This window comes from Anarhichas minor, unplaced genomic scaffold (assembly GCF_050575085.1).
Source record: "Anarhichas minor isolate MPS153535 unplaced genomic scaffold, ASM5057508v1 ptg000028l, whole genome shotgun sequence".
Classification (NCBI taxonomy): Eukaryota; Metazoa; Chordata; class Actinopteri; order Perciformes; family Anarhichadidae; genus Anarhichas; species Anarhichas minor.
The window spans coordinates 14,652,371-14,676,486 of record NW_027466474.1 but is presented as its reverse complement, the minus strand read 5'-3'; the positions used below and the strand labels follow the sequence as shown (position 1 = coordinate 14,676,486).

The following is a 24,116-nucleotide window of genomic DNA, read 5'->3' as shown; positions in this document are numbered from 1 at the left end:
CCCTGTTTCCCGTCCTCGTGTTCCTTCAGATTGCCTCTTGACACCTCCCAGCGAGCAGGATTTTCGGTGAGAAGGAGGCGCACTTGAACCGGGGAGCGAAAAATGCCACGGCCTTAAGAATATTCTGTCATGATGTGATAAATATTTCACAGTAGGAATATTTTTAGTGAGCGTTCGGCCTTTTCTTCCCCCTCACCGGAGCACTTACTCCAGTTGGAGGCTTGCAGATTCTTTTTTTGTGGGGGGGGGGGGGGGGTGCAAGGCGACGGGACAGGAGTCATAGCTGCCTGCCGGCGCTCTTAGCACAGGCTTTACTCTGACCTAAACCAGGCCCCCCCCCCAAAAAAGCACAGGTTTGATTTCAGTTGATGTTAATGCAAAGTAACTGCTCTTTTCTATTGTAGAAAACATACAGTATAGGATACAGTATGTGTGTTTGTGTGTGTGTGTGTGTGTGTGTGTGCTCCTTAGCCTAGCATCAGTGCAGGGACCTGAGGGGCAGCAACTGCTGATCCCTCACTTCTGCTCGGAGGCCTCTCTCTCTCGCTCTCTCTCATCGCTCCGGTTGCCTGGCAACCCTCGTGTCTTCCGAAGGGGAGGCGTTTATTTTGCTCAGGAAAGAAGGAAAGATCGGAGGGAATTGCATGAAATGTGGATGAAGCTGTCAACATGGGATGCTCGCTCAAGCCTTTGATCAGTCTTGATTGATCACACTTGATTGAGAGTGGCCCGGCAACATTAGCAAACATCAAACCAATGGCATCAGATTTGGATTCAAATGTTGCTGAATCCTGATTGGTGGATGAAAAAAGGTGACTCTGCTTTTCCCAAATGAGTCCAGTCCAATTGAAACTAGTGACAAGAGCAAAGACGAAAATACAAACACAGGAATCTCTGAAGTGAAGTAACCAAAAATAGTTATGACACTGATGTGTATTCATGCAGGATCCCTTAACTCACAATGAAAAGCAGCACGAGAGAGAGAGAGTGGTTCCAGACTTTAGATAGAGCCGGCACTTATTAGTAAATATCCTGAAAAAGGCTCTCATTCAGCTCAAGTGAAAAATCCCTGTGTCGCAGCAGAATTCAGGAGGTTGTGAGTACCTGCTGCATGCAGTAATCTTATTATCTCTATCGGACTGAAAAAAAAAAAGCAGACTGTTGACAACTGACAAATGTGTGTTGGGACGAGCTATTCAAAGTGATGGATGCGTGAGATATGCCGGCGATGCCCTGGCTCAGCAAATACTGCTCAATATTTAGTTCCTGAATGGCAGCAGGAAAGGCATTATTTACAGGAAACGCATTAGTGTGGCCTGCCACCGCCACACGAGCAGCGCCACGCTGTAGTGGCTCGGTGGAAGCCCGGGTTTCAGCTATCTCTGCCTAAGCTGTGATGAAATATCTTATTCCAAAGTCAGCAGCGCTCCCAGGGGAAACTATTAGCAGCTTACGACTTGATTACACAGAGAGACACTTCCGACATTACTCATGCAAAATTACTTTTTTGTTTGTTTCGGCTGCACGCGGGCTAGGACTCCTACAACACTACATCAGTTTTTTATGTTCCCTGCAGTTACTGTGAATGTGAGAAGGCACTTGGGAGGCAGAGAAGGGTATTTGTTGTTGTTTGGTGCAGGTTTTGACTGATCACATCTACATAATTAAATGTCATTAACTGACTTGCGAGGTGTAGTGCTGACTAACCTGACGCCCATATGTGTTGGTTAGTGTGTGTCAATCTGACTCATCTGATTGGCTAGCAGCTGTGTGTCACAATGTGTATGCACATGTGTGATTGCATGCCCGTTTGTGTCCGTGCTCTGCTCGCATATATACTTGTGTAAGTGTATGCACTGTGATTCGTTGGAAACAGCAAATCCCAGCATACCTTTTGAGAGAACGGCACAAAAGATGCACCGCTGTCAACTCGACAGCTCATTCATCTCTGTGTATGTGTGTGTGTGTGTGTGTATGTGTGTTGCAGAAGTAGGACATAGCCATGGTAGGGGGGCTTTCACAGAGGTAGCAGAGGTACTCAGCCTGGACTTCTTTGATTCTTTATTCATCACCTCTTTATATAATTCATATTAACTGTAGGTGGAGAGAGGGGATACAAAAAGAGAAGGGGGTAAAAGAAAGTGCAACTATTAATGATTAGACACCAGGAAGAGGGCTGAAGTGACGAGCACAATAAGAAGTGTCATACAGTTATTCCCCATGCAGAGAATCTTAAACGCGCACTTAAGATATTGTAATGGCATCATTTTGGAATTATGGTCAGATATTGCATTGGCATGACGACATAACGTGCCACAACGTACGACATGGCTGCTATTAAAATGCGCTGCCAGAGGGAGAGGCAGACGGGGGAGGACACGTGAGAGCGGCAGAGGAAATGAGAAGCGTGTATTGGTTTGGTTCAAGTGGCTCACCTCCATTAAGTGTGGACATAAATATTCTAATTCTGAGAAATAGCCACCACCGTTTTTTGTCTCTCCTCTCACGTGGTGTGGGGGGTCAGGAGTCACACATTCAGAAATCCTACTCATTAGCTGCAGTCTTTCTCTCTGCTCTGCCTCCATGTTCCCTGCATGGCTGTCTCTGGATTTACAGTTGGCTAGCTAAAGAAGTCTGAACGGTCAGCCCACTGTTTCCAACACTGGTGATGATTTATTAGACCACACTAGACTATTTTCCCCACTGTAATAAACATTTTACACTGAAAGCAGAGACAAACAGCTCATTTGAATATAATACTGGAATTGTAGCAGTGCACTTACTCTTCGTGAAGTATTTGTCACCGAGAGGATTCTCGTGGAAACAAACAAACATGCAGAACTGTATTGAAATTAATTATCACTTTATTTATTTTTTTTAGTTTGTCTCAATAAAGACGAGAAATATGAGAATAAACAACAATTCAAAGAGATTTCTACAGAAAAAGAGAAAAATTAACATGTGATCACATGATAACGGTCCACACAAAGAGAACAAATGTCAGATTTGGAAAAATAAAACATCCATCCATCCATTTTCCTCTGCTTATCCGGGGTCGGGTCGCGGTGGCAACAGGCCAAGCAGGCTGACCCAGACTTCCCTCTCACCGGCAACATGTTCCAGCTCATTCTGGGGGATCCCGAGGCGTTCCCAGGCCAGCTGGGAGATGTAATCCCTCCAGCGTGTTCTGGGTCTTCCCCGGGGTCTCTTCCCAGTTGGACGTGCCTGGAAAACCTCCAGTGGGAGGCGTCCAGGAGGCATCCTAATTAGATGCCCGAACCACCTCAGCTGACTCCTTTCGACGCGAAGGAGTAGCGGCTCGACTCCAAGCTCCCTCCTGATGACCGAGCTCCTTACCCTATCTCTAAGGCTGAGCCCGGCCACCCTACGGAGGAAGCTCATTTCGGCCGCTTGTAGCCGCGACCTTGTCCTTTCGGTCACGACCCAGAGTTCGTGACCATAGGTGAGGGTAGGAACGTAGACCGAGTGGTAAATTGAGAGCTTTGCCTTCCGGCTCAGCTCCCTCTTCACCAAGACGGTCCGACGCAGCGCCTGCTTTACTGCTGCAGCCGCACCGATCCGTCTGTCGATCTCCCGCTCCATCTTACCCTCACTCGTGAACAAGACCCCGAGATACTTGAACTCCTTCTCTTGAGGTAGGCACTCCGTCCCCACCTGGAGGGAGCAATCCACCGGTTTCCGGCAGAGCACCATGGCCTCAGATTTGGAGGTGCTAACTCTCATCCCCGCCGCTTCACACTCGGCTGCAAACCGCCCCAGTGAATGCTGGAGGTCACGATCTGAGGAGGCTAACAGGACCACATCATCTGCAAACAGCAGAGAGGCGATCCCGAGACCCCCGAACCTGACGTTCTCCACCCCCCGGCTGCGCCTAGATATCCTGTCCATGAAAGTCACGAACAGGACCGGAGACAAAGGGCAGCCCTGGCGGAGGCCAACACCCACCGGGAACGTGTCTGACTTATTGCCGAGAATGCGGACACAGCTCCTACTGCAGTCGTACAGAGACCGGATCGCCCGTTGTAATGGGTCCGGCACCCCATACTCCCGCAGCACCCCCCACAAGAATCCCCGAGGGACCCGGTCGAAAGCCTTCTCCAAGTCCACAAAGCACATGTAGACTGGTTGGGCAAACTCCCAGAACCCCTCCAGTAGTCTTGCGAGGGTAAAGAGCTGGTCCACTGTTCCACGGCCGGGACGGAATCACATTGCTCCTCTTGAATCTGAGATTCGGCAAATGGTCGGAGCCTCCTTTCCAGCACCCTGGCATAAGCCTTGCCCGGTAATTCGAGCACACTCTCCGGTCCCCCTTTTTGAAAATGGGAACCACCACCCCGGTCTGCCAGTCCATGGGCACTGATCCCGACCCCATGCGACATTGAAGAGGCGTGTCAGCCAGGACAGCCCAACTATGTCCAGCACTTTCAGCATCTCAGGGCGGATCTCATCCACCCCCGGCGCCTTGCCACCGAGGTGCTTTTTGACTACCTCAGCGGCCTCTGCCAGGGATATGGGTGAGCCTCCCCCTAGATCTTCAGGCACTGCCTCCTCTGCAGAGGACATGTTGGTCGGGTTTAGGAGTTCCTCAAAGTGCTCTTTCTACCGCCCGACGATGTCCCCTGTCCGGGTCAGCAGTCCCCCCCCCCCTGCTGAGAACAGCCTGGGGTAAGCCCTGCTTTCCCTTCCTGAGTCGTCGGATGGTTTGCCAGAACCTCCTTGAGGCCAACCGAAAGTCCTTCTCCATGGCCTCCCCGAACTCCTCCCATGCCCGAGTTTTAGCATTCGCGACCACCGCAGCTGCAGCCCTTCTGGTCTGCCGGTACCTGTCAGCTGCTTCGGGAGACCCCTGGGCCAACCAGGCCTTGAAGGTCTCCTTCTTCAGCTTGACGGCTTCCCTCACCTCCGGTGTCCACCACCGGGTTCTCGGGTTGCCGCCACGACAGGCACCGATGACCTTCCAGCCACAGCTCCTAGCAGCCGCGTCCACAATAGAGGCTTTGAACATGGTCCATTCGGATTCCATGTCCCCAACCTCCCTCGGGATGTGTGAGAAGTTCTTACGGAGGTGGGGGTTAAAGACCTCCCGGACAGGGTCCTCCGCCAGATGTTCCCAGTTCACCCTCACTACACGTTTGGGCTTGCCGGGTCTTTCCAACCAGTTCCCCTGCCATCTGATCCAACTCACCACCAGGTGGTGATCAGTTGACAGCTCTGCTCCTCTCTTCACCCGAGTGTCCAAGACATACGGCCGCAAATCAAATGATACGATTAAAAAGTCGATCATTGATCTCCGGCCTAAGGTGTTCTGGTACCAGGTACACTTATGAGCCACCTTATGTTCGAAAATGATGTTCGTTATGGCCAAACCATGGCACACACAGAAGTCCATTAACAAAACACCATTCGGGTTCAGATCGGGCAAGCCGTTCCTCCCAATCACCCCCCACCAGGTTTCTCCGTCATTGCCCACGTGAGCGTTGAAGTCCCTCAGGAGAACTATGGAGTCGGTAGGCGGCGCCCTTTCCAGGACCCCTCCCACCGACTCCAAGAAGGCCGGATACTCTGAACTGCTGTTTGGTGCATTAGCACAAACCACAGTCAGAGCCTTGCTCCCCGCAACCCGTAGGCGCATGGAGGCGACCCTCTCGTTCTCCGGGGAGAACTCCAACACAGCGGCGCTCAGCCGGGGGCTCGTGAGTATCCCCACTCCCGCCCGGCGCCTCTCACCCTGGGCAACTCCGGAAAAGGACAAAGTCCAACCCCTCTCCAGGAGCTTGGTTCCAGAGCCAGCGCTGTGTGTGGAGGTGAGTCCAACTATATCTAGCTGGTACCGCTCCACCTCCTGCACCAGCTCTGGCTCTTTCCCCGCTAGCGAGGTGACGTTCCACGTCCCTAGAGCTAGCCTATGCTGCCGGCGATCGGCTCGCCCAGGCCTCCCGCCTGACCAGCCGCCCGGTCTGCATTGCACCCGACCCCGATGCTTATCCCTGCGGGTGGTGGGTCCACAGGGTGGCTGCTCCATGCTGTTTATTCGGGCTGAGCCCGACCGGGCCCCATGGGCGAAGGCCCGGCCACCAGACGCTCGCCGACGAGCTCCCCTCCTGGGTCTGGCTCCGGGAGGGTGCCCCGGTTTCCCTGGTCCGGGCGAGGTGACTGAAGTCCGTGGGCTGCTTTTCATTGGGGTCGTTTTGAACCGCTCTTAGTCTGGGCTCTCCCCTGAGACCTGTTTGCCTTGGGAGACCCTACCAGGGGCTAATGCCCCGGACAACATAGCTCCCAGGATCACTGAGCCACTCAAACTCCTCCACCACGTTAAGGTGGCGATTCGCGGAGGAGGAAAAATAAAACATAATTTTCCAAATGGCACATAACGTGGTGGAGAGTAGTGCATTTACTAAATCACTGCACTTAAGTAAAATGTTGAGGTTGTTGTACTTTACTTGAGTATTTCCAGTTAATGCTGCTCGATACTTCTACTGTACATCTCAGAGACAATTATTGCACTTTTTACTCCACTGTATTTATTTCACAGCTATAATTATTAGTTACTTTTCAGATTCATATTTTACATTTAAAAACATGATGACCACATAAAATTCAAAACGTTGTTTAAGATTAAACCAGTGGCTTATCAGTCCTTATGTTTAGGAACCATTCCTACCTGTGAAACCAGTTCCACCTAAAAACCAATGCAAATAACTGAAAACATAACACCAGTCGTTACTCAAGTAAAAGTAGCAATGTCACAAGTAGGAAATACTCGTAAGTCTTGCAGGGGAAATATTACTTAAGTAAACATATCATTCGCAAAATATATGTAAAATGTCAAAAGTGAAAGTATTCAACGCAGGAAAATGTTTGTAGTTTGTAAAATCTGTCAAGTAACAAGTAACTATATCTGTCAGACTTCCCTTTGAGTTGCAGTGGAGTCATAGAAAGCAGAAAGTGACGTGAAATAATATGAGTACAGTACCTGAGTAAATGTACACAGCAAACATTCCACCACACTTCAATATTGAAGCAGTTTTTATTTTAAGACATTTTTAATTTCTTAACAAGATAACACCAAATGACATGTGCACAAAGTCATCCCATGTACCTACTTGATTTCACGTTCAGGTCGCCACAGCCGTGAAACACACACTAACACGTGTGCTATGAGGGCTTTGTCCATGGAGAATGTATTCCTAGAAACAATTTCCACTTGTGGCTCTCCAAAGCGGAGCCTCTTACAGACGTGTTAGAGTCACGATTGCTCTTCTGTGCTGCATGTAACGCGATTGTTTGCCGGTGTCACTCGGAGCAACAGCGGAGCTTACGTTTCGTCTGTGATGTCCCATGGCCCACCGAGAGCAAGATGCCTCCTGCTCATCCTTTAGTGGCGACTGTGTATGTGTGGCGACCGTGTTAAGGTGCTACCACACTGCCAGCATCCTCACAGCTCCACTCTTCTTTAACAACATGCCTCCACAGAGGCATCGAGACCCCCGAATAACAGCAGCAGTCCTAATTGTATTTGTGCGATTGCGTTCAGTGTGCAGCGTTTGTGTGCTGTAGTGGTTCCACTTGTGTGTGTGTGTGTGTGTAATGTGTGTGTGGATTCCTCTCGTGCTTTTTGTTGCTCTGTGTGTGCTCATTGTGGAGCGGACTTGTTCATTAGGTCTGTGGGGAGGTGTGCTTTCTGCTGACTTTGTTTGGTTCAAAGCCTGAGGCTCACACTGATCAATACTATCGCGGACCCACCGCGTCCATGTGCGGCTGATTGGCTCTCTGCGTGGCAGGCGGCCACGGCTTAACAACGGAAAGTTATACGTCGATATGTTGCTCACATCTCTCCGGGTATATTTTGGACACACCCTTAATCACTCAGAATGTAAACGCATGAAAGTCAATATTCCTGCCTTACCCTGAAAACACAAAAAACCGCATTGCTTTTAATTCTTTTGGCTTTAGGCTGGTGTTTAGCTTTTGTTTTTATTTGGCAGACTTTTCGCATTGACTTTCTGTGTGTATGTGTGTGGGTGTCTGCACTCACGCCTTTAATGCTGTGTTGCAGCTATTTGAACCAGGATTCAGTGCACAACATGACAGACAACTCAAATTTGTATTCAAGTCTGTAATCAATATTTCCTATACGTTCTTTAAAACATTTTTGTCTCTGGAGGCGCAGAAAAATCTCTGAAAACCCTAACTAGACCAGTTAGAATATTTTGTCCTTTTTGGCTGAGGCTGACCGGCAGGCCCTTTATTGTACACAGTACTATGCCTCAGCACTGGCTAATCTGTGTCCGTCTGTGTCTCTCCTCAGGTCTGGATGACTGTCTCCAGCAGTACGTGAAGAGTTTCGAGCGGGAGCAGATGGGGGGAGAGCAGCTGCTGCACATCACCCATCAGGAGCTGGAGGAGCTGGGTGTCACCAGAATAGGACATCAGGAGCTCATCCTGGAAGCTGTCGACCTCCTCTGTGCCCTGGTCAGTCAGCCAGCCCCGGTTACTGACACTGTTTCTCTCAGTCGCTTACACTTTGGAGGGTGTGATATATATATAGGCCTAGACCAGGGGTCGGCAACCTTTACCATCCAAAGAGCCATTTTGCCCTATTTTCCACCAAATAAAATTCGTCTGGAGCCGCAAAATTATTTATTTGATATCACAGCTTATAAAGTTGTACATATAGTTATATTATATATACAAAAACTATAGTTTGTTGTATTTATGAAAATATAGAACAAGAATAAAGACAATTCTTGACATTTTTTTGCAATTTTACCTGATATAACAATATCAAACTCTTATGAAGAGGAGAGTTTGCTGCAGCAGCTGAGAATTCGCTCTTTTTCGCTCATCTCCAGCGTGACACTTTTCAGCAAATGCTGTGTGCTTGTTCTGGAAGCATACAGATAAGCCAGCATCGTTGGCAGTGAAAGCAAATGAATATGTCCACGCAGAGTTAAACTCTCTATTTTCCTCCGTGACTTTTCTTTTTTTGGATTTATCCATTGATAGTTTACTGAGGGACGGGGGTCTGAAAATCATGATCAGCCACCTGCAGGGAAAAGCGCTTGACAGGGGTAGAGGATTTAACTGCCTGTGGGAATAATTAACATATAAGATTCTGTTCATTCTTGCTTATAAATTATATTCTCTCTGAACACGTTTCTCTTTTTGGAGAACGTCATGTGAGATAACTTCTTCGATTAGCGCAATCCTCCTGCTCTTCTTTCTATTTCATCGTCTCAGCCCCGTGTGTCACCTGTGTGTAAACCTCGCTCGAGTCAGGAAACTTGTCAGAATACCCATATTTGATTGGCTGAGCTGCATCACGTGATGTGATTTGCAATGCATTGGTATGTGTGTTTCCTGCACCGCCGAACAAGTGCCATAACGGCTGAATAAGAAGCGCCGGTTAGAGTTTAGACTCGGTGCCTAATATGTATAATTCCGAATCATCTATCGGTTTTAGGTCCTGGGTCCAGATCCGGTACGCCAGTTGAGGACCCCTTATGTAGACTCAGGGAGCCGCAACAGAGAGGCTGAAGAGCCGCATGTTGGCGACCCCTGGCCTAGACGCACCGCCGCAGGTCTTGGATGTGTGTGTTATTAATAAATAGATATATACTGCATTGATATGAGACGGCCGAGAGCCAAAACTATGGATCACGCAAGTCAAAAACAGAACCGAATACATCAATTAATAGCCTAATACTTAGCTAAGTAGCGTTAGCTTGCTAACTTTGTCAGCTAAAATGCTTTACTGCTACAGGAGGTGACGCTGCAGCAGCATACACTACTACATCATATGGGTGGTTAAAAGTTAGCTTTAATGTTGGATGTTAGCTTCAGCCAGGTAGCTAGCTGAAAAGGCTGGTGCTCAGTATGTTTAGAAACACTGTTAGCTAATGTGTGTTTTCAGTTTAACTCGCTATCCACACAGTTGTTTCGATTACTCCGCTAATGTTTGACACTCGTGAAATAAGAAGAATAATCCCTTTTCAATTTTAATTGTGGAGTGAATACAACAAATTAAACATTCTCTTTTTTTATCCACAGATTGGAAGTTAAGGAAAACCTTTATATTTCTTTTCACACTTTTTTTTTTAAATTTCAGTGTCATTCATTTATTTAAACAGTTACCTTTTTGAGTAATCTGATAATCTCAAAACAGGTTTTGGGGCTCCATGTAAACTCTCCTGTCACACATAAATAGCTGGTTTCGATTGTCATACATACCCCAAAAACATTTGGGCTTTATTTCCCAGAACAATCACTCTCTAACATACATTATCCAATACCCAATACTAAATTGTGTAAATTTATTGTCCTTTTAGAAACCGCTCATTAGCTTAAGGAGCCTTTTTCTCTTCAATAACTCTTTTATTACGTGAAATTGTGAGCGATCCCAAGAACAAAATAGCAGTGGGGAAGTAAACAACACAGAGAAAAAACAAAAAAATGCATGTTGCTAGTTAGCATGTTCCTGGCTGGTTCGAGTGTTATGCTGCGTTCACACTAAATCGCGCCATTAGAGCCGTGTTACTCGCCGGGGACCATTTGTGGTCATTCGCGTGAATCGCACCAGACGTGCTGGATAGGGGGCGTGGCTCATCGCCCTGGAAGCCGTTATTAACTTAAGCCATTTATTTCCGCCATCAACCATGGAAGAAATAACCTCTATTTCTTCTTAGTACCTGTTGTGGAAGTCCTAGATATCCCGGGAAACTAAACGCCATCATGTCTGGGTTCATAACATAGTGCGGAGGAGTTCCATGGATTTTATCGAGCTGTATTCACTGTGTCTAGCAAGACACACGTCGGCTGGTTTACTACAGCTGTATGAACACAAAACAAACTGATTTTGCTGTGATTTAACTGTAATAAACGGACAATAACGGATGCTGAAATAACTACGTAATGATGCCGATTTGTAAAAAGTTTGAATTCATGTTTTGTTAGTTCTCTCTGCAAGACGACAAGAAAATAACTTTTAAAACTGGAGCTCGGATCGATCGGTGCTAGGCTAAGCTAACATTGTAGCAGCTCTATCAAAAAGCGTCTATTCATTGTTTGTACCTATACACATAGTTTGGTCCGGTCTCTATTGATATCAGGTATCGTAGAGCTCTGAGTGAACACAGACGGCTACAGTATTTGTTTCCTGATTCAACGACGGCAGGAAGTCAGTGATGACGGGAGAAACATCTCAACGCTGATAGGCTATCGCGCAGCAGCGTCACGCGATTTTTTCGCCAAAGTTGAAAAATTTCAAATTTGCGTCAATCGCGCCGCGCCATCGCCAATTAGCGTGACTCAGTCTCATTGCGTTTGTGCATAGACTCTGTATGTAATCTACTCGCGCGAATAATTTGGTGTGAATGCAGCATTAGCGCTTAGCTTGCCAGCTACAGCTGATTTAAATCAAGCCAATTCTGTTTGTATTATTACCATTAGTAACTTTCAAGTTTACCAGAATTACTTTAACTAAGACCAATTTAGGGTAAGTTCATGTAACACCTGAAGAAATTCTCACAGGTAGAGAGATTTATATATTTGTCGTTGTATACACCCCCCCCCCCCCCCCCCCCCCCCCCCCCCCCCCCCCACACACACACACACACATACACACACACACCAGTTATTGATATTGGCTAAAGAAATGGCGAGAAAAATCCCCGGTCATTTGCTGCTTTGTGTGTACTGCCTCGGTCACTGCTGACTGTATGTGCAGTGGCCCTGCTCAGGATTAGGGAATTAGGGGGAATTAGGTTCTACTCTCGAGAGAAAGAGGCAGAGACGAAGGGAGAGTGAGAGGGAAAGAGAGAGGCAGAGGAGGAGAGAGAGTATGTAGAAAGAGTACGCAGGATGCACCTTATCTCCCAGGCACACATGGCTGGATTAGTTTGGGCTGTTTGAATTTGTGCCTGCGTGTATGTGTATGTGTGTGTGTGTGTGTGTGCACACATGCTTGTGTGTGCACGCTAATCAGCATCTCTTCTCATTCAGACGTTCCAGCCTGGGAACGAGCAGCTATCACCACATGTCCTGAAACTGGACACTCACCACACACATATAGGGATGCCAGGTAGACAAGATGCATCACTAAACCTACTGCTGTGAGCAGCTTTAAAAAGATAATTCCAGTTTATCACAATTTGGCTCGTACTTTTTGTAGTTCTAGCTATCATTCCTATCAGATAAAATAATGGGCTCACTAAGGTAATTGTTGCAATCTGGGGAAGAAACTTTGACCGACGCTATCGTTGGAAAGTTTGGAAGCACCTGTTATATTGATTTTCTTCTTCTTTCCTTCAACAATGGCTATTCTAACAGAAACAAAAAGAGACCAGTTCAGGCACCAAACATATTTTATTTACATTTAAATTAGTTTTGGCCCCAAAAGAAGAAGATTTAATGATTAAAACGTACATTTAGTCGATGTCCCCTAAGTTTTGGAACCATGTTTTACCCAAATACTCTTATATATTGAATTTGTTTTCCATTCCAAAAAAGTGTAAGTGACCCTAGATCCCTATTAAACGACAAACGGTGCAATTGGGCTCTAAATATTGTGGTTTAAACTGTGGTTTATCAGTCCATATGCTAATATTCCCTGATCCAATTCTAACAGCCCTAACCGTACTATAGACCAACCTTCTCTATCTTTTGTGACAGCAACATGTTGCCTGTTAATTCCAGCTTGTTGGGCTCCATTATTGTGAAACGCTTGACACTGAAACAGGAAGCTGTTCCCATCCCTACATCTGCACTCATTGTGATGCTAAGCTTCCAGTTTCTTTTGCCAATGACTGGAGATTTCTTCTATTCGTACTCATCTGTTGCTCAGAGGGATCTTTGTCTCTTTCTGTCTTTTCAGTCAGTCTGGTTGAACCAATCTCCTACATTTTGTTCTCCATGTGCAAAACATGACTTTTGCAGCAGACCCTTCATATGAAATAACACGTATTGGTTGCAGGCGACTCCAAACTTTTGACCGGTAGTGTATTTTCGTGTGCAAAGAGGGATTGTTACAGGGATTTTGGCCAAGCTCCCTGGTGGTTTAGATAATCTGTCTAAACTGTTGGCAGGTTTACAACTTCTCTGTTAATGCCACTGCTCATTTCTTGCCCCGTTGGACTTTGTTGTAGCAAAGTTGCAGTGTTTTCCAAGAATATCCGCAACTACTTTGTTAAGTAAAATGTTTTCACAATCAATAGAATTGAATGCCAAAACTAAAGTTGTAAGAAATCAAAATAACCGTGAATATTTGAATAATAAAGGACGATTCACTGTTGTCAGCTATATAATCCATCATGAGGGAAGCGAAACCCTGTTCCCCTGGCTCAACCGTTATGACTTTCTGGTCTTTTCGCAGTAAAAAAAGGCGGAGCTTCTGTGGCCCCGGATCAATGCAAGTTTCAAGCACTGACTGAGCTTTCAGTCTCGCTGTAAATGTGGAAAAGTCCCTTCTTTTATGCCTATGCAATCGAGTTTTGCCCCCCAGCATCTATGCTAAGTAGGTTTGGGTGCAATGGATTTTCAGCGAGATGTGCTGGGTGAAGTGGGCATTGACTGCTCACCTCAAAATCTGAATTAAAAGAAACACGGGTGTCATTGTATTGAAGTTACGTTCAAATGTGTGGAAACTGAGCAAATTAAAACAGCTGTTTAATTTGAATGTAACTCAGAGCAAAAATATAGCCGAGGGCCGCTAATATACCTTTTCTTTTTCTCAGGTAGTTATTCAAAATCAGTTATAGCCTCCAGGCCACAGTTTCACTCAGAATTATTGATTATTGCTGTAGCCCAGTCTATTAATTACATTTATAGGTAACTAAGTAAATGATAACAGCAACAGATAGTTTAGTTTTAATATGTTTGGACTTACTAGTTCATTTACATTAATACAGCTCGTAGTAAATGTAACAGCTTATAACAGCAAACTGCTGGTCGAGAAATATTTGTTTTATAAATAAAGTTAATTGCAGCTCAAGCTGTTTAGTAGTTATATACATAATAGTAGAGTGTTCATGCTTTAAGTTACTTTGAGATGTTTTATGTTTATATTTTATGCATCCATGTATTTTCAATTTAGTTTTATTTCAGCCATTCTGTATTTGATTTGATCTCGATACTGATCAGCTTGAGGTGAATGAGTATAACGTAAAGAGGCCTTGTTTGTTTGTACTTTCTCAGTTACAAATAAAAAGAGAAAAACGGTAGCGTGCTCAGTTTTCTACCAAACCATAAAGAGGGTCATACGGTCCATGGTCATTTCTTTATTTGTATTAGATGTTAATGAGCTATGAGCCCAATCAAAAGGGTGTTAGGGCAGCATTTAAAGGAGACCCCGTAGAGTGCATTGTCAAGAAGTGGTAGAGAGACGTTAGATGCTAATTTGGTGCTAAGCATGATGTTACTGCACGGACATTGTCAAAGCTGAGCATTAGGCCCATTGCCCTGGTGGATGGATGCAGAGTGTAACTACAGGTAAAGAGCATTCTGAGACTTGTGGAAGGTAAATACTTCTGTGTGGTCATTTTAAACTGTTTCAGTAAGATGGAGTGTATTAAAATGTATATGCTAATGGTTATTAGCTCATCAGCCCCGCTAGCAAAGTTAGCACACAATGTAATAGCAGTTTGACATCCTTCAAATGCATATTGTAGGTCCTTATGTCGGCTGTTCTCTAAAATTGTTTTTTCGTTTTTTTGCTTTTTACAACCTGACGTGGTGATAGCTGAAGCCGGGAGCTTCAATGCTTCCCCAGAAACAGCCTAAGCTCTTAACACGCTCATTCCGAGTTTGTTTTAGCACTGAATTAGCAGACAACATGAAAACACAGCAACACTTCTATTATACATTTATCTATCAGGACTTTAGAGTTTTTATTCAATCTGACGTCCATATGTTTGAACTTGAAAGAGTGGACGGGATGTTCTGCCTCTATACCACAGCATCTTACTAACAACCTATGTCTCTGGAACCTTAAATGATCTTGGCATAATCCATAATAATAATTAGGTAGCTTTTCTATCTTTGGAGATATGTCCCAGTTCTGCTTTTGTTCTGAGAAAGTGATTCATGTCGTCATCTCCTCCCGTAACTCTTTCACACAGATGAGTCAGCGTTCCGTGTTGGTTCCTTTTCAGTGCCACCCTGTGTGACTCCAAACTGATTTAAACATCCTGCTGGTTACGTGAACGTTATTGAACAGTTGGCCATAATTTATATTTCTAGTTTTTTTTATCTTCATTTAATTAGACAGGATTCCTCAGATGTCCCATATAGGAAATGTTAAATGAACGTTATCTTTGGGTTTGACCCTAGAGTCTGTGAGGGAGCATTTGATTTACATGTATGTGTGCATGTTTGTCTCTGAGGGGTTTAGCCTTACTGTTCTCGCAGATGAAGGACGAACTGATTCGAAGTTGTTGGTCAAAGGTCACTGTGACCTCACAAAACACGATTTTGAAAACTCAAGAATTCATATGCTGTTATGTCAATTTCACACAAACGTCTAATAGGATAAAATGATGAGGCGATGACATTTTGGACAGAAACCTGACTGGTCGGTGGAGAAATGCAACCGCCAGGCGGTAATTGTAGTTTCAAATGTTTTGTTGTCTCCTTATTTGATGGTCTTGTGCAGTAATTGTTCTGTTGTCTAGTTGTTTTTGCTCAGGGGTAACACTCTCTGAATTATAAGGCTTTGTTTGAAACAGTCCCATAAAAAGAAAAAGGTTATTACAAACAAATCAAACCGTGTTCAGCTTCATAATTTGTATTCTGTTTTCGAGCTGCTGAACATCACCCTTGTTTTTACGATTTCAGCCCCTCAGTTGAACTGTAGTCAAGTCAAGTTTATTTATGAAGCACATTTGTTGGCGTAGACACAATGTGACCATAAATGACAAAAATCACTGGTTTATTTTTTAATCAAATTGCAGAATATTGTAGCTGGACTTGTTTTGGGTAAACCTTCAATAAAAATCTAAAATGCACTCGTTAAACAAAACTCAGTTGAGCAGCGAACCGAGATCTTCCAAGCTGAGAGCAACACACACACGCACACACATACACACACACACACACACACACACACACACACACACACACACACACACACACACACACACACACACACAATCAATATTCTCTTGATTAATGAAGGTTATATATTCATGCTACACTTTGGTGCGAGAATGTACATTGTACATTGGACTGATCAATGCTTTACTTTGGGAAAGAAAATGATTGAAAGCTGTTAAGTCTCCGGTTTTGCCCAATCATTTCATAAACAGCGCTTGATTCTAAGGAACAATGGTAGAAATAATCAGCATGGAGGAGAGGCCACTCCACACTTGGTTACTATGGCAACCACATCGACATGAAGGTGGAGGGAAGGGGATGGGGAGGGGGGGGGAGGGGTTCTTAATGGCATCGCTCTCTTACTGTATTGATTTGACACACACACAGGCACACGAATGCACGCACTGCTCAAATTATTTCTCTCTCTTTCTCCACACACACACACACACACATACACACAGTCAGACTGTCGACACAGGGCATTATTCCCCCCGCTTCATCTCAGCACTCTGTCCCCTGGAAAGAGAGACGCACACAGCTTTAGATCGAATTATAGGACAGGCTAATCACAGCTGTGCAAACATGTGCGCTCCAAGTTCATGTATACATCTACATTCTCACAGAACACAGAAGATTTTACAGAACGCAATGTATGACCCAGTTTCAGTGAGATGCATAGCTGGGTGCTCTCTCCTCCGCTCTCTCTCTCTCTCTCTCTCTCTCTCTCTCTCTCGCTCTCTCTCTGCTGCCACAGTGAAACCCTCTCTCCTTTGTAGTCACTGTGGTCGTGACTGTGTAGAATAGATCTAGAGGCAGAGGAGGAATAGATACGTCTAGCTGAGCCTGTGCATCTGACTTAACAAAGATGTGTGTGTGTGTGAGTGTGTGTGTGTGTGTGTGTGTGTGTGTGTGTGTGTGTGTAGCCTTTGTGTCAGCAAGAATCAGGCTCTGTCAGGCAGGACATGACTGGAGCTGCCTTGGGACGCTGAGCGCAATGTGGCTCAGTAGGTCTGTAAGTGTGTGTGTGTGTGTGTTTATTTAAAAGGATCACAGTGCAGTAATGGGCTACTCGACCAGCATGGTGTTCTTGTATTGGAGTGGAGAGTGACTGTTATATGAAAAAGCTAACGGAGATTTAGAGATATTGATTGTAGTTTTAGTTCATTCCGCTCTGAATAACCACTGATGGTTCAATCGCAGTAAATACTTTTCCTGCTCAACCTATAACAATTATGGAAAGGTTATCAGATACAAGTACATATATACGTTGTATCTATTCCTAAATGTATTGCAGTGGTTTCACATGACATAACTCATGTTTCTTTGTGGAGACATAAAGGATATGAACCTGACTGAGATGAGATGATCAATAGCTTGAGTTTTTTGAGTCAAGTATGGGGCTAGCTACCACAAATGGTCGTTTTTTCACTTCTTTTTGTGTATACAAAGTGTTAATAAGTGAATGTATTAACAAAAGAGGTGTTTGTGGTCATATTTTTGAACTTTAGAGAGAGCCTAGCTAGCTGTCCCTCACAGCTTCCAGTCTCCAGGCTAAGCTAACCACATCCTGACTCCATCTCAATAGGACTTAACTGACACATATGAGAGTGGTATAATCTTTTCAGCTAACTCCCGGACACATTCCAAATTGGTGAACTATTTATTTGATCTCCAATCAAACAAATCACTGCCACAAATAACTGCAAAGAAGTGATTTATAGCAATAAATCTCCACACGCTAGTTAGCAGAGCAGCAGCGATACATATGTGTGATTCTACTTCTAAAACAAATCCCTCTGTTTGTCCTCCAGAACTACGGCCTAGAGACGGAGAACCTCCGGACTCTGTCCCACAAGCTGAACGCTTCGGCGAAGAACCTCCAGAACTTCATCCTGGGCCGACGGAGGGGCGGACACTACGATGGACGCGCTTCACGGAGGCTACCCAACGACTTCCTCACCTCGGTGGTGGATCTGATCGGTGCAGCCAAGAACCTGCTCGCCTGGCTCGACAGGTAGCGACCGCACCTACACCCACGCTGTGAAATGAATTTGGGAATTAGACTATTTATTTTTAGGACAATATTCCCTATTTTCATCAAGTAAGGATAATCACAAGAATCTAAATATATAAATTATATCTTAATGAGCCGGAACAGCTGTTATTAGAAATTAGTAACTTAACCACACATGGCACACACACACACACACACACACACACACACACAGTGAAACAAACACACAGGACTTTTACCTAGAAGACCGCTGTTCGTGTCTCGTAGAAACTAACAGTCAACGTTGACTTATTTTGTCACGTCAGTCGTAAGTCACGTGACTCCATATTGAGTCAAGGTAAAGTCAACCACGCTCTTATCCTAAACCTAACTGGTTCTGTTGCCTAAACCTAATTTCATGTGAAGACAGGAGTTTATTTTGAAAAGACACTGTGCATGTAACTGACTGTCTTACGAGTTGTGAATGAGAATGTGTTTTATAATAACACATAGTAAACTTAGGTTGTTTGTATCGTGTATTGTGCTGCACATCATCGGGTGGTCCAGATATTATTCCACTTCATACAGAATCATAATTCATAGACGGGGGAAGGAAGGCTGTTTTTTATGTTGATATCGTGAAGTTAGATCCGCTGATGAAACCGTACGAAACAACAGAAAACACTTGCAAATAGAGCGATGTTTGAGCTTCAGTAGATCCCTGTGTTGCACAGCCTCCTGGCCACGATATAAAACCAAATATTGTTGTTTGTCTTTATCACTTGCTCATGTGCTCTGAGAGGAGCGGAGAATATATATTTTTGTATTGCTCTGTCTCTCACTGCCCTATCACAGCTTTTCAAAATAAAAAAACAATACGGCAAAAATCACGTCCTCAAGACGGAAAGAAACTCTTTTTTTTTTTTTATAGAATGGCCGAATATGCTTTGCTCACATTCGTTGAAGAGTGATTCTGGGAGCTATTTTACCCTGGAGAAAATAAACGATGTACTTCAAAACAGGAGCTTTTGATGAAAACAACAACAAAATGTAGAATGACATCATGGCCAGGACGCTATAATCCAATGTTCTACAAATGTTCTCCACATTTTCAGACGGTTTTTTGTTCCTGTCTGCTTCAGGTCTCCGTTCGCCAGCGTGACAGAGTACTCATTACTGAAGAACAACATTGTGCAGCTCTGCCTAGAATTGACCACCATCGTGCAACAGGTGCCTCCACACGCTCTCACGGACGCACGGGACGCATGCATCACACAATCCATCATGTCCGTATTCATTGCACCGACACAATAAAAGGTCACCATTGTGGATTTGAAAAGGCAGAGCTAAAGTGGGTTTGGATTGGGAGCGAATGCTGCTCACACAGCTTGTTTGGGTCTATAGCTCGTTTGTATAGATTTGACTATGAGTGGAACATATGCCCACTCCCCACCGGCTGTGTTCAGCACGGCTGATGGGACGAGTCGCTCTCAGTAACAGCCGTAGGCAAAGTGCTCATTGACTCACTGTTGGACCACATCCTCTGCTTAACTGGTGGGCCCTGATGGAGAATGAGCTAGGGGTCTCTCATCCCTTAATTTCCTGTCCTCCTTCTGCTCCCCCTCTGGCTCGCTCCCTCGTGTGGATTCACCACATTTACACACACAAATGCACTTTTTCAGAAAATAAAACTGGGAGTGCATTCACACACACACACACACACACACACACACACACACACACACACGCACGCACACACACTCGATACTGCAGAAATCTCATTGTTTGGACAGAAAGTATGTCTGCTCTCCTGGACTCCATCCACGTTCTCCCTTGTAAGAGCCCGCTTAGAGTGTGCAAGAGTGTGTTTGTGCGTGTGCCCGGAGTGAGTCCTGGAGCCAAGCAGATAACCCCCCTCCCCACACACCCCCCACTTACAAGGGCCAGAGGAGAGGCAGGAGAAAGGGGCCACCGTATAGGTCCACAATGGGCCAAATGAACATGTGGCTGCCAGGCTGCAGGCAGCGGCACAGACAAAGGTGGCAGCAGCGCCCGCACTAATGCATCGAATGGATGAATTAGCGGCTACCATGCACATGTGGTGGATTCAGTGGGCTGCTTTCCCAGAAATAGATTAACTATCAGCTATCGTTAAATAACAATCTGTCATGTTCGAATAGTGTGGTTTCTAAATCCTGCAACGGAGCAGATCCAGAACTGGTCAATCCAATCTTTTTAGTCCGCCTAGGTTATACAGTAATATGCATAGTGTGGAAGGTTACGTATGAAATAGCTGACTGCAGATGTTCTTCATCGAAAAATAAGTCATCCATCTTTCCACCTGTTACCAGTCTCATTTCCCCCCCTTTTCCTGTTTTTTAATATTTTGGAGGAAGATATTTGAGCTTCCACGTTGATGCTTTCTCCATCTCATGTTTCCTTCTTCCCTCTCTTTCTGTCCTCTTCTCATTTTACAGGACTGCACCGTGTATGAGACAGAGAATAAGATTCTTCATGTGGTAAGTTTCTGCTTTAAAATGTCAACGTTTTTTGGCCATCACAGAGAACAGGGAAGAGGCACAACTGCACACTCAATAATGACATCTATTAAATGCAAAGATAAAATAGTTACATCAAGACAGCTATCCTATAGTGTATATAGTCTGATTTTATTTCAGCATCCTTTCCTCTCTGGTCGGATCACACATTAGTTTGTAAAGCCCTGTATTCAACATATTCTAAGGTTCTTATTCACAGAATCTCTCTTTTCTGAAACAAGGAGTAGTTCAGCAATTTGGAACATCAGCTCTCTTGCCGAGGGTTGGATGAAAAGTTCAACACCACTCTTTTATCTGTACGTTAAATAGGAAGATACAGTCAGCAGACTGTTAGCTTAGCTTAGATAAGGGTTGGAAACAAGGGTAAAACAGCAAACCTGACACCTGACAACACGGTATTTTAGATTATTTTGGCCATACAAATCCGTAAAAAAAGAAGAAGCGTAAAAAGGGGAGCAGTTGCCAGGTAACCAGCAGCGACTCCAGGAAGTTACTGCTCCGGGCCAAGAAACAGTCCGGTCATAACCTCTTACAAACACACCATCCCATAAAAAGTTGTGATTTTTTCACTTCAGGTTTTGTACAGATAAAACAAAGGAGACATAACATGATGATTATATGTGAATAACTAATTTGTGGAGGTGGCGGTAGGAAGATTTTGTTATCTTTGGACAGAATCATGCCAGCTTTTTACTGTGTTTACTAAAATGTGGAACTATTCCTTTAATGAAGTCATCTCTGCTGGTAGACACATTCTTTTGCAATTTTGGTTGCGATGACCATCGTAATGGTTCTGCAACAAAATTGCACAAGTTCATAAACACAGTAAAAACCTGAAAAGCATCTGTATGTGTGTGTTTTCTGCATGGAAGAGCACTGTGTGTGTTTTTTTCGTGGGAATTTGTGCCACAAAACTGCACGTTAAAGCTCAAGCGAGCCCGAGGCCTTTTGAAAGCTCCAGTTTAGCTTCTGTGTGCGTGTTTGTGTGTGTCTATGCGCGCGCATGTCAGTGTGTGTGTGTGTGTGTGTGTGTGTGTGTGTGTGTGTGTGTGTGTGTGTGTGTGTGTGTGTGTGTGTGTATGTGTGTGTGTGTGTGTGTGTGTGTGCGTGCATGCACATGTATGCATGACGGAGAACTGTCTGTGTCCACGTCTGAAACCGAGTGAGCAGCTAGTGTCTGATCCGGGCTGACAGTCGGATCGGGACACTTCCTGCTGCCATTCAAGGTCAGGTGGAGGAAACCAAATGAAACGTTAGCAGGGGGAGTTCACAGAAAACATATCTGACCATTTTACGCCAAGAAATAAATCCCACATCAGATGTTCCATTAGTATACAGTATATATATGCCATTGTATGACATATATCTACAAACAAAACCAATCATAAGTCTGTATTTGAGACGGTGGTGTCCCCGTGATGCGATGTCCCCCCCTCGTCAAAGTGACTTCCCCCTTTAGCTTTTTGGTTGTCGTTTACCTCTGTTGTTACGGGGCCTGTTAACGGCACAGGACAGGGACATCAGGGAAACTCAACTATTGAAATGGCTCTGCACATGTGTGCACACACATAAGCAAACACACACACAAACCCTGGGTGCCAGACTAAAGGCTACTCTTGACTAAGTCTGTTATGTGTGGGAGGTTTATGTGTGAAATAGGGAGGCCGCGAAGGGAGGGAGAGAGAGGAGGAGGAGGTGTTTGTCTTGAGACGTTGCTTTCTTGCTGACCTTGTTTACTACTGTATGTGTTTTAGAAATGAATTAGCTGAAACTCAACAGACAGGCATGTGTGAAGATGATGATGCTGAGATCTGATCATATTTTACCTCTTACTTTTGAGACAGGACAGTAGTTCCATTTGGAACAGGAACGTGGTCGTGTCCAATGTGTCCTCTTAATGATTTACATATTATTCTAGAAAGCATTTCACAGTTAGCTTGAGAAAGCCGAGAAGATGAGTAAAAAGGATAAAAAGGGTTTATTATAGCATATATGCGAATAGGCTCAGATCATACAGAGATCAATGGTCTCCACAGAACAAGAGCACCGTATTAGAGTTACATTTGGCTTTCATACCGTTGCTCTAAAGGATGTAGGTGTCACATGCTGATGTGTGAGACGCCGTCTGCTCAGAAACAGACAGTTAGGAGGGGAACAAAGAGGTCAGCTAAAGGCTAAAGGAGAACTGAGAGTTGAAGCGAGGTGACTGTTAAGAAAAACAGTTCTATTTATGTGTATATGCCGTAGTTAGCAGACTGGCAGACGTGCGAAAAGCCACAGTGAAAATGGTGTCAGGGTGCACAGGGTATACAATTATCAGAAACAATTAACTTTTCTTTCACACTTTCCTCTGCTTATCAGTGGGATATCTACTTCCAAATGTGTTTACATGCATTCCATTCAATGAATCTAGCCGTAAGATCCTTTTTTGGGGTTTTTACATATATGGGAAAGTGTTTGCTGTATTTTGGATATTTAACATAGAGCGCTGTCAAGCCAGTGTGGGGTGGACCACATTTTTGAGATGACGTAGAAATGTAAAATAACGAGCTAACTATCTACCTAACTGCTAACTGACTAATAACTAACTAACTAATTCTGAGAAAACTACACCTCAGACCAGCGAAGAAACATTATCTTGTATATATACTCAAGAATTTGACAAGGGACATGGTACCTTAACTTCCCTGATTTAAATTTTCATCACAGGCTCATGATCATCTTTTGAAATAATAATATTCAAATGACGCCATTATTTATAATAGATTAAATGAGCCACACCTCACCCTGCTACTACATTAAACTGTTATAAGTTATTAACATAACTAATACATGTTAATGCATTAGTTAGATTCATTGACTTTAGATACTCTAGTCTAAAAGGACCCAGTCTGCATTTTACTGGTGTATTTTTACAGAATGACAGAAATGAAAGTTTTAAACTCAGGTCTTTTTTCATGGTGGTGTTGGTAGATTGGCTTCAATGATTTATGGAGGTTGTTTCTGGACAGACATACAGTACAAAGGAGTCTCCAGTGTGCACAATGGGGTTCAGAGACTGTTTAATGCTCTGGTCAGCTCTGCCGTGTAGCTACTGTAGTCGTAGTTGTGCGTTTGTCAGCTTCTGCTTAATAATGCAAAACCCCACTGCTACTCTGCTCTCCTCCAGACTACGGCCTGCAGCAATCAGATGGACGGGGATAGAGAGTGTGTGTGTGTGTGTGTGTGTGTGTGTGTGTGTGTGTGTGTGTGTGTGTGTGTGTGTGTGTTTGCAAAGGAGATAAGATATGAGCATGTGTGAGTCTGTGTGTGTCTGATGGAGCGTGAAGTGTGTATGAGTTGTGTTTTTATGTGCATGCATGCATAAGGATGAGAGGAATTACATAAGACTGTCCTAGTTGTGTGTTTTTTCCCCTTCCCCTTGTTCTCTCCCCCTCCTCCCGGACTCTCCCTCCCTG

At 44.6% G+C, this 24,116-nt stretch overlaps 1 protein-coding gene across 1 annotated transcript in view; it reads left to right on the top strand.

The window, feature by feature from the left end:
- The window catches only part of LOC142962726 (connector enhancer of kinase suppressor of ras 2), a 58,547-nt gene that overhangs the window by 6,014 nt on the left and 28,417 nt on the right, over positions 1-24,116 (top strand). Inside the window, exons 2-5 of the mRNA XM_076103351.1 lie at positions 8,330-8,493; positions 17,919-18,121; positions 19,243-19,330; positions 20,578-20,619. Coding sequence (XP_075959466.1) covers positions 8,330-8,493; positions 17,919-18,121; positions 19,243-19,330; positions 20,578-20,619 — 497 coding nt within the window. The remainder of the gene's footprint in view (positions 1-8,329; positions 8,494-17,918; positions 18,122-19,242; positions 19,331-20,577; positions 20,620-24,116) is intronic.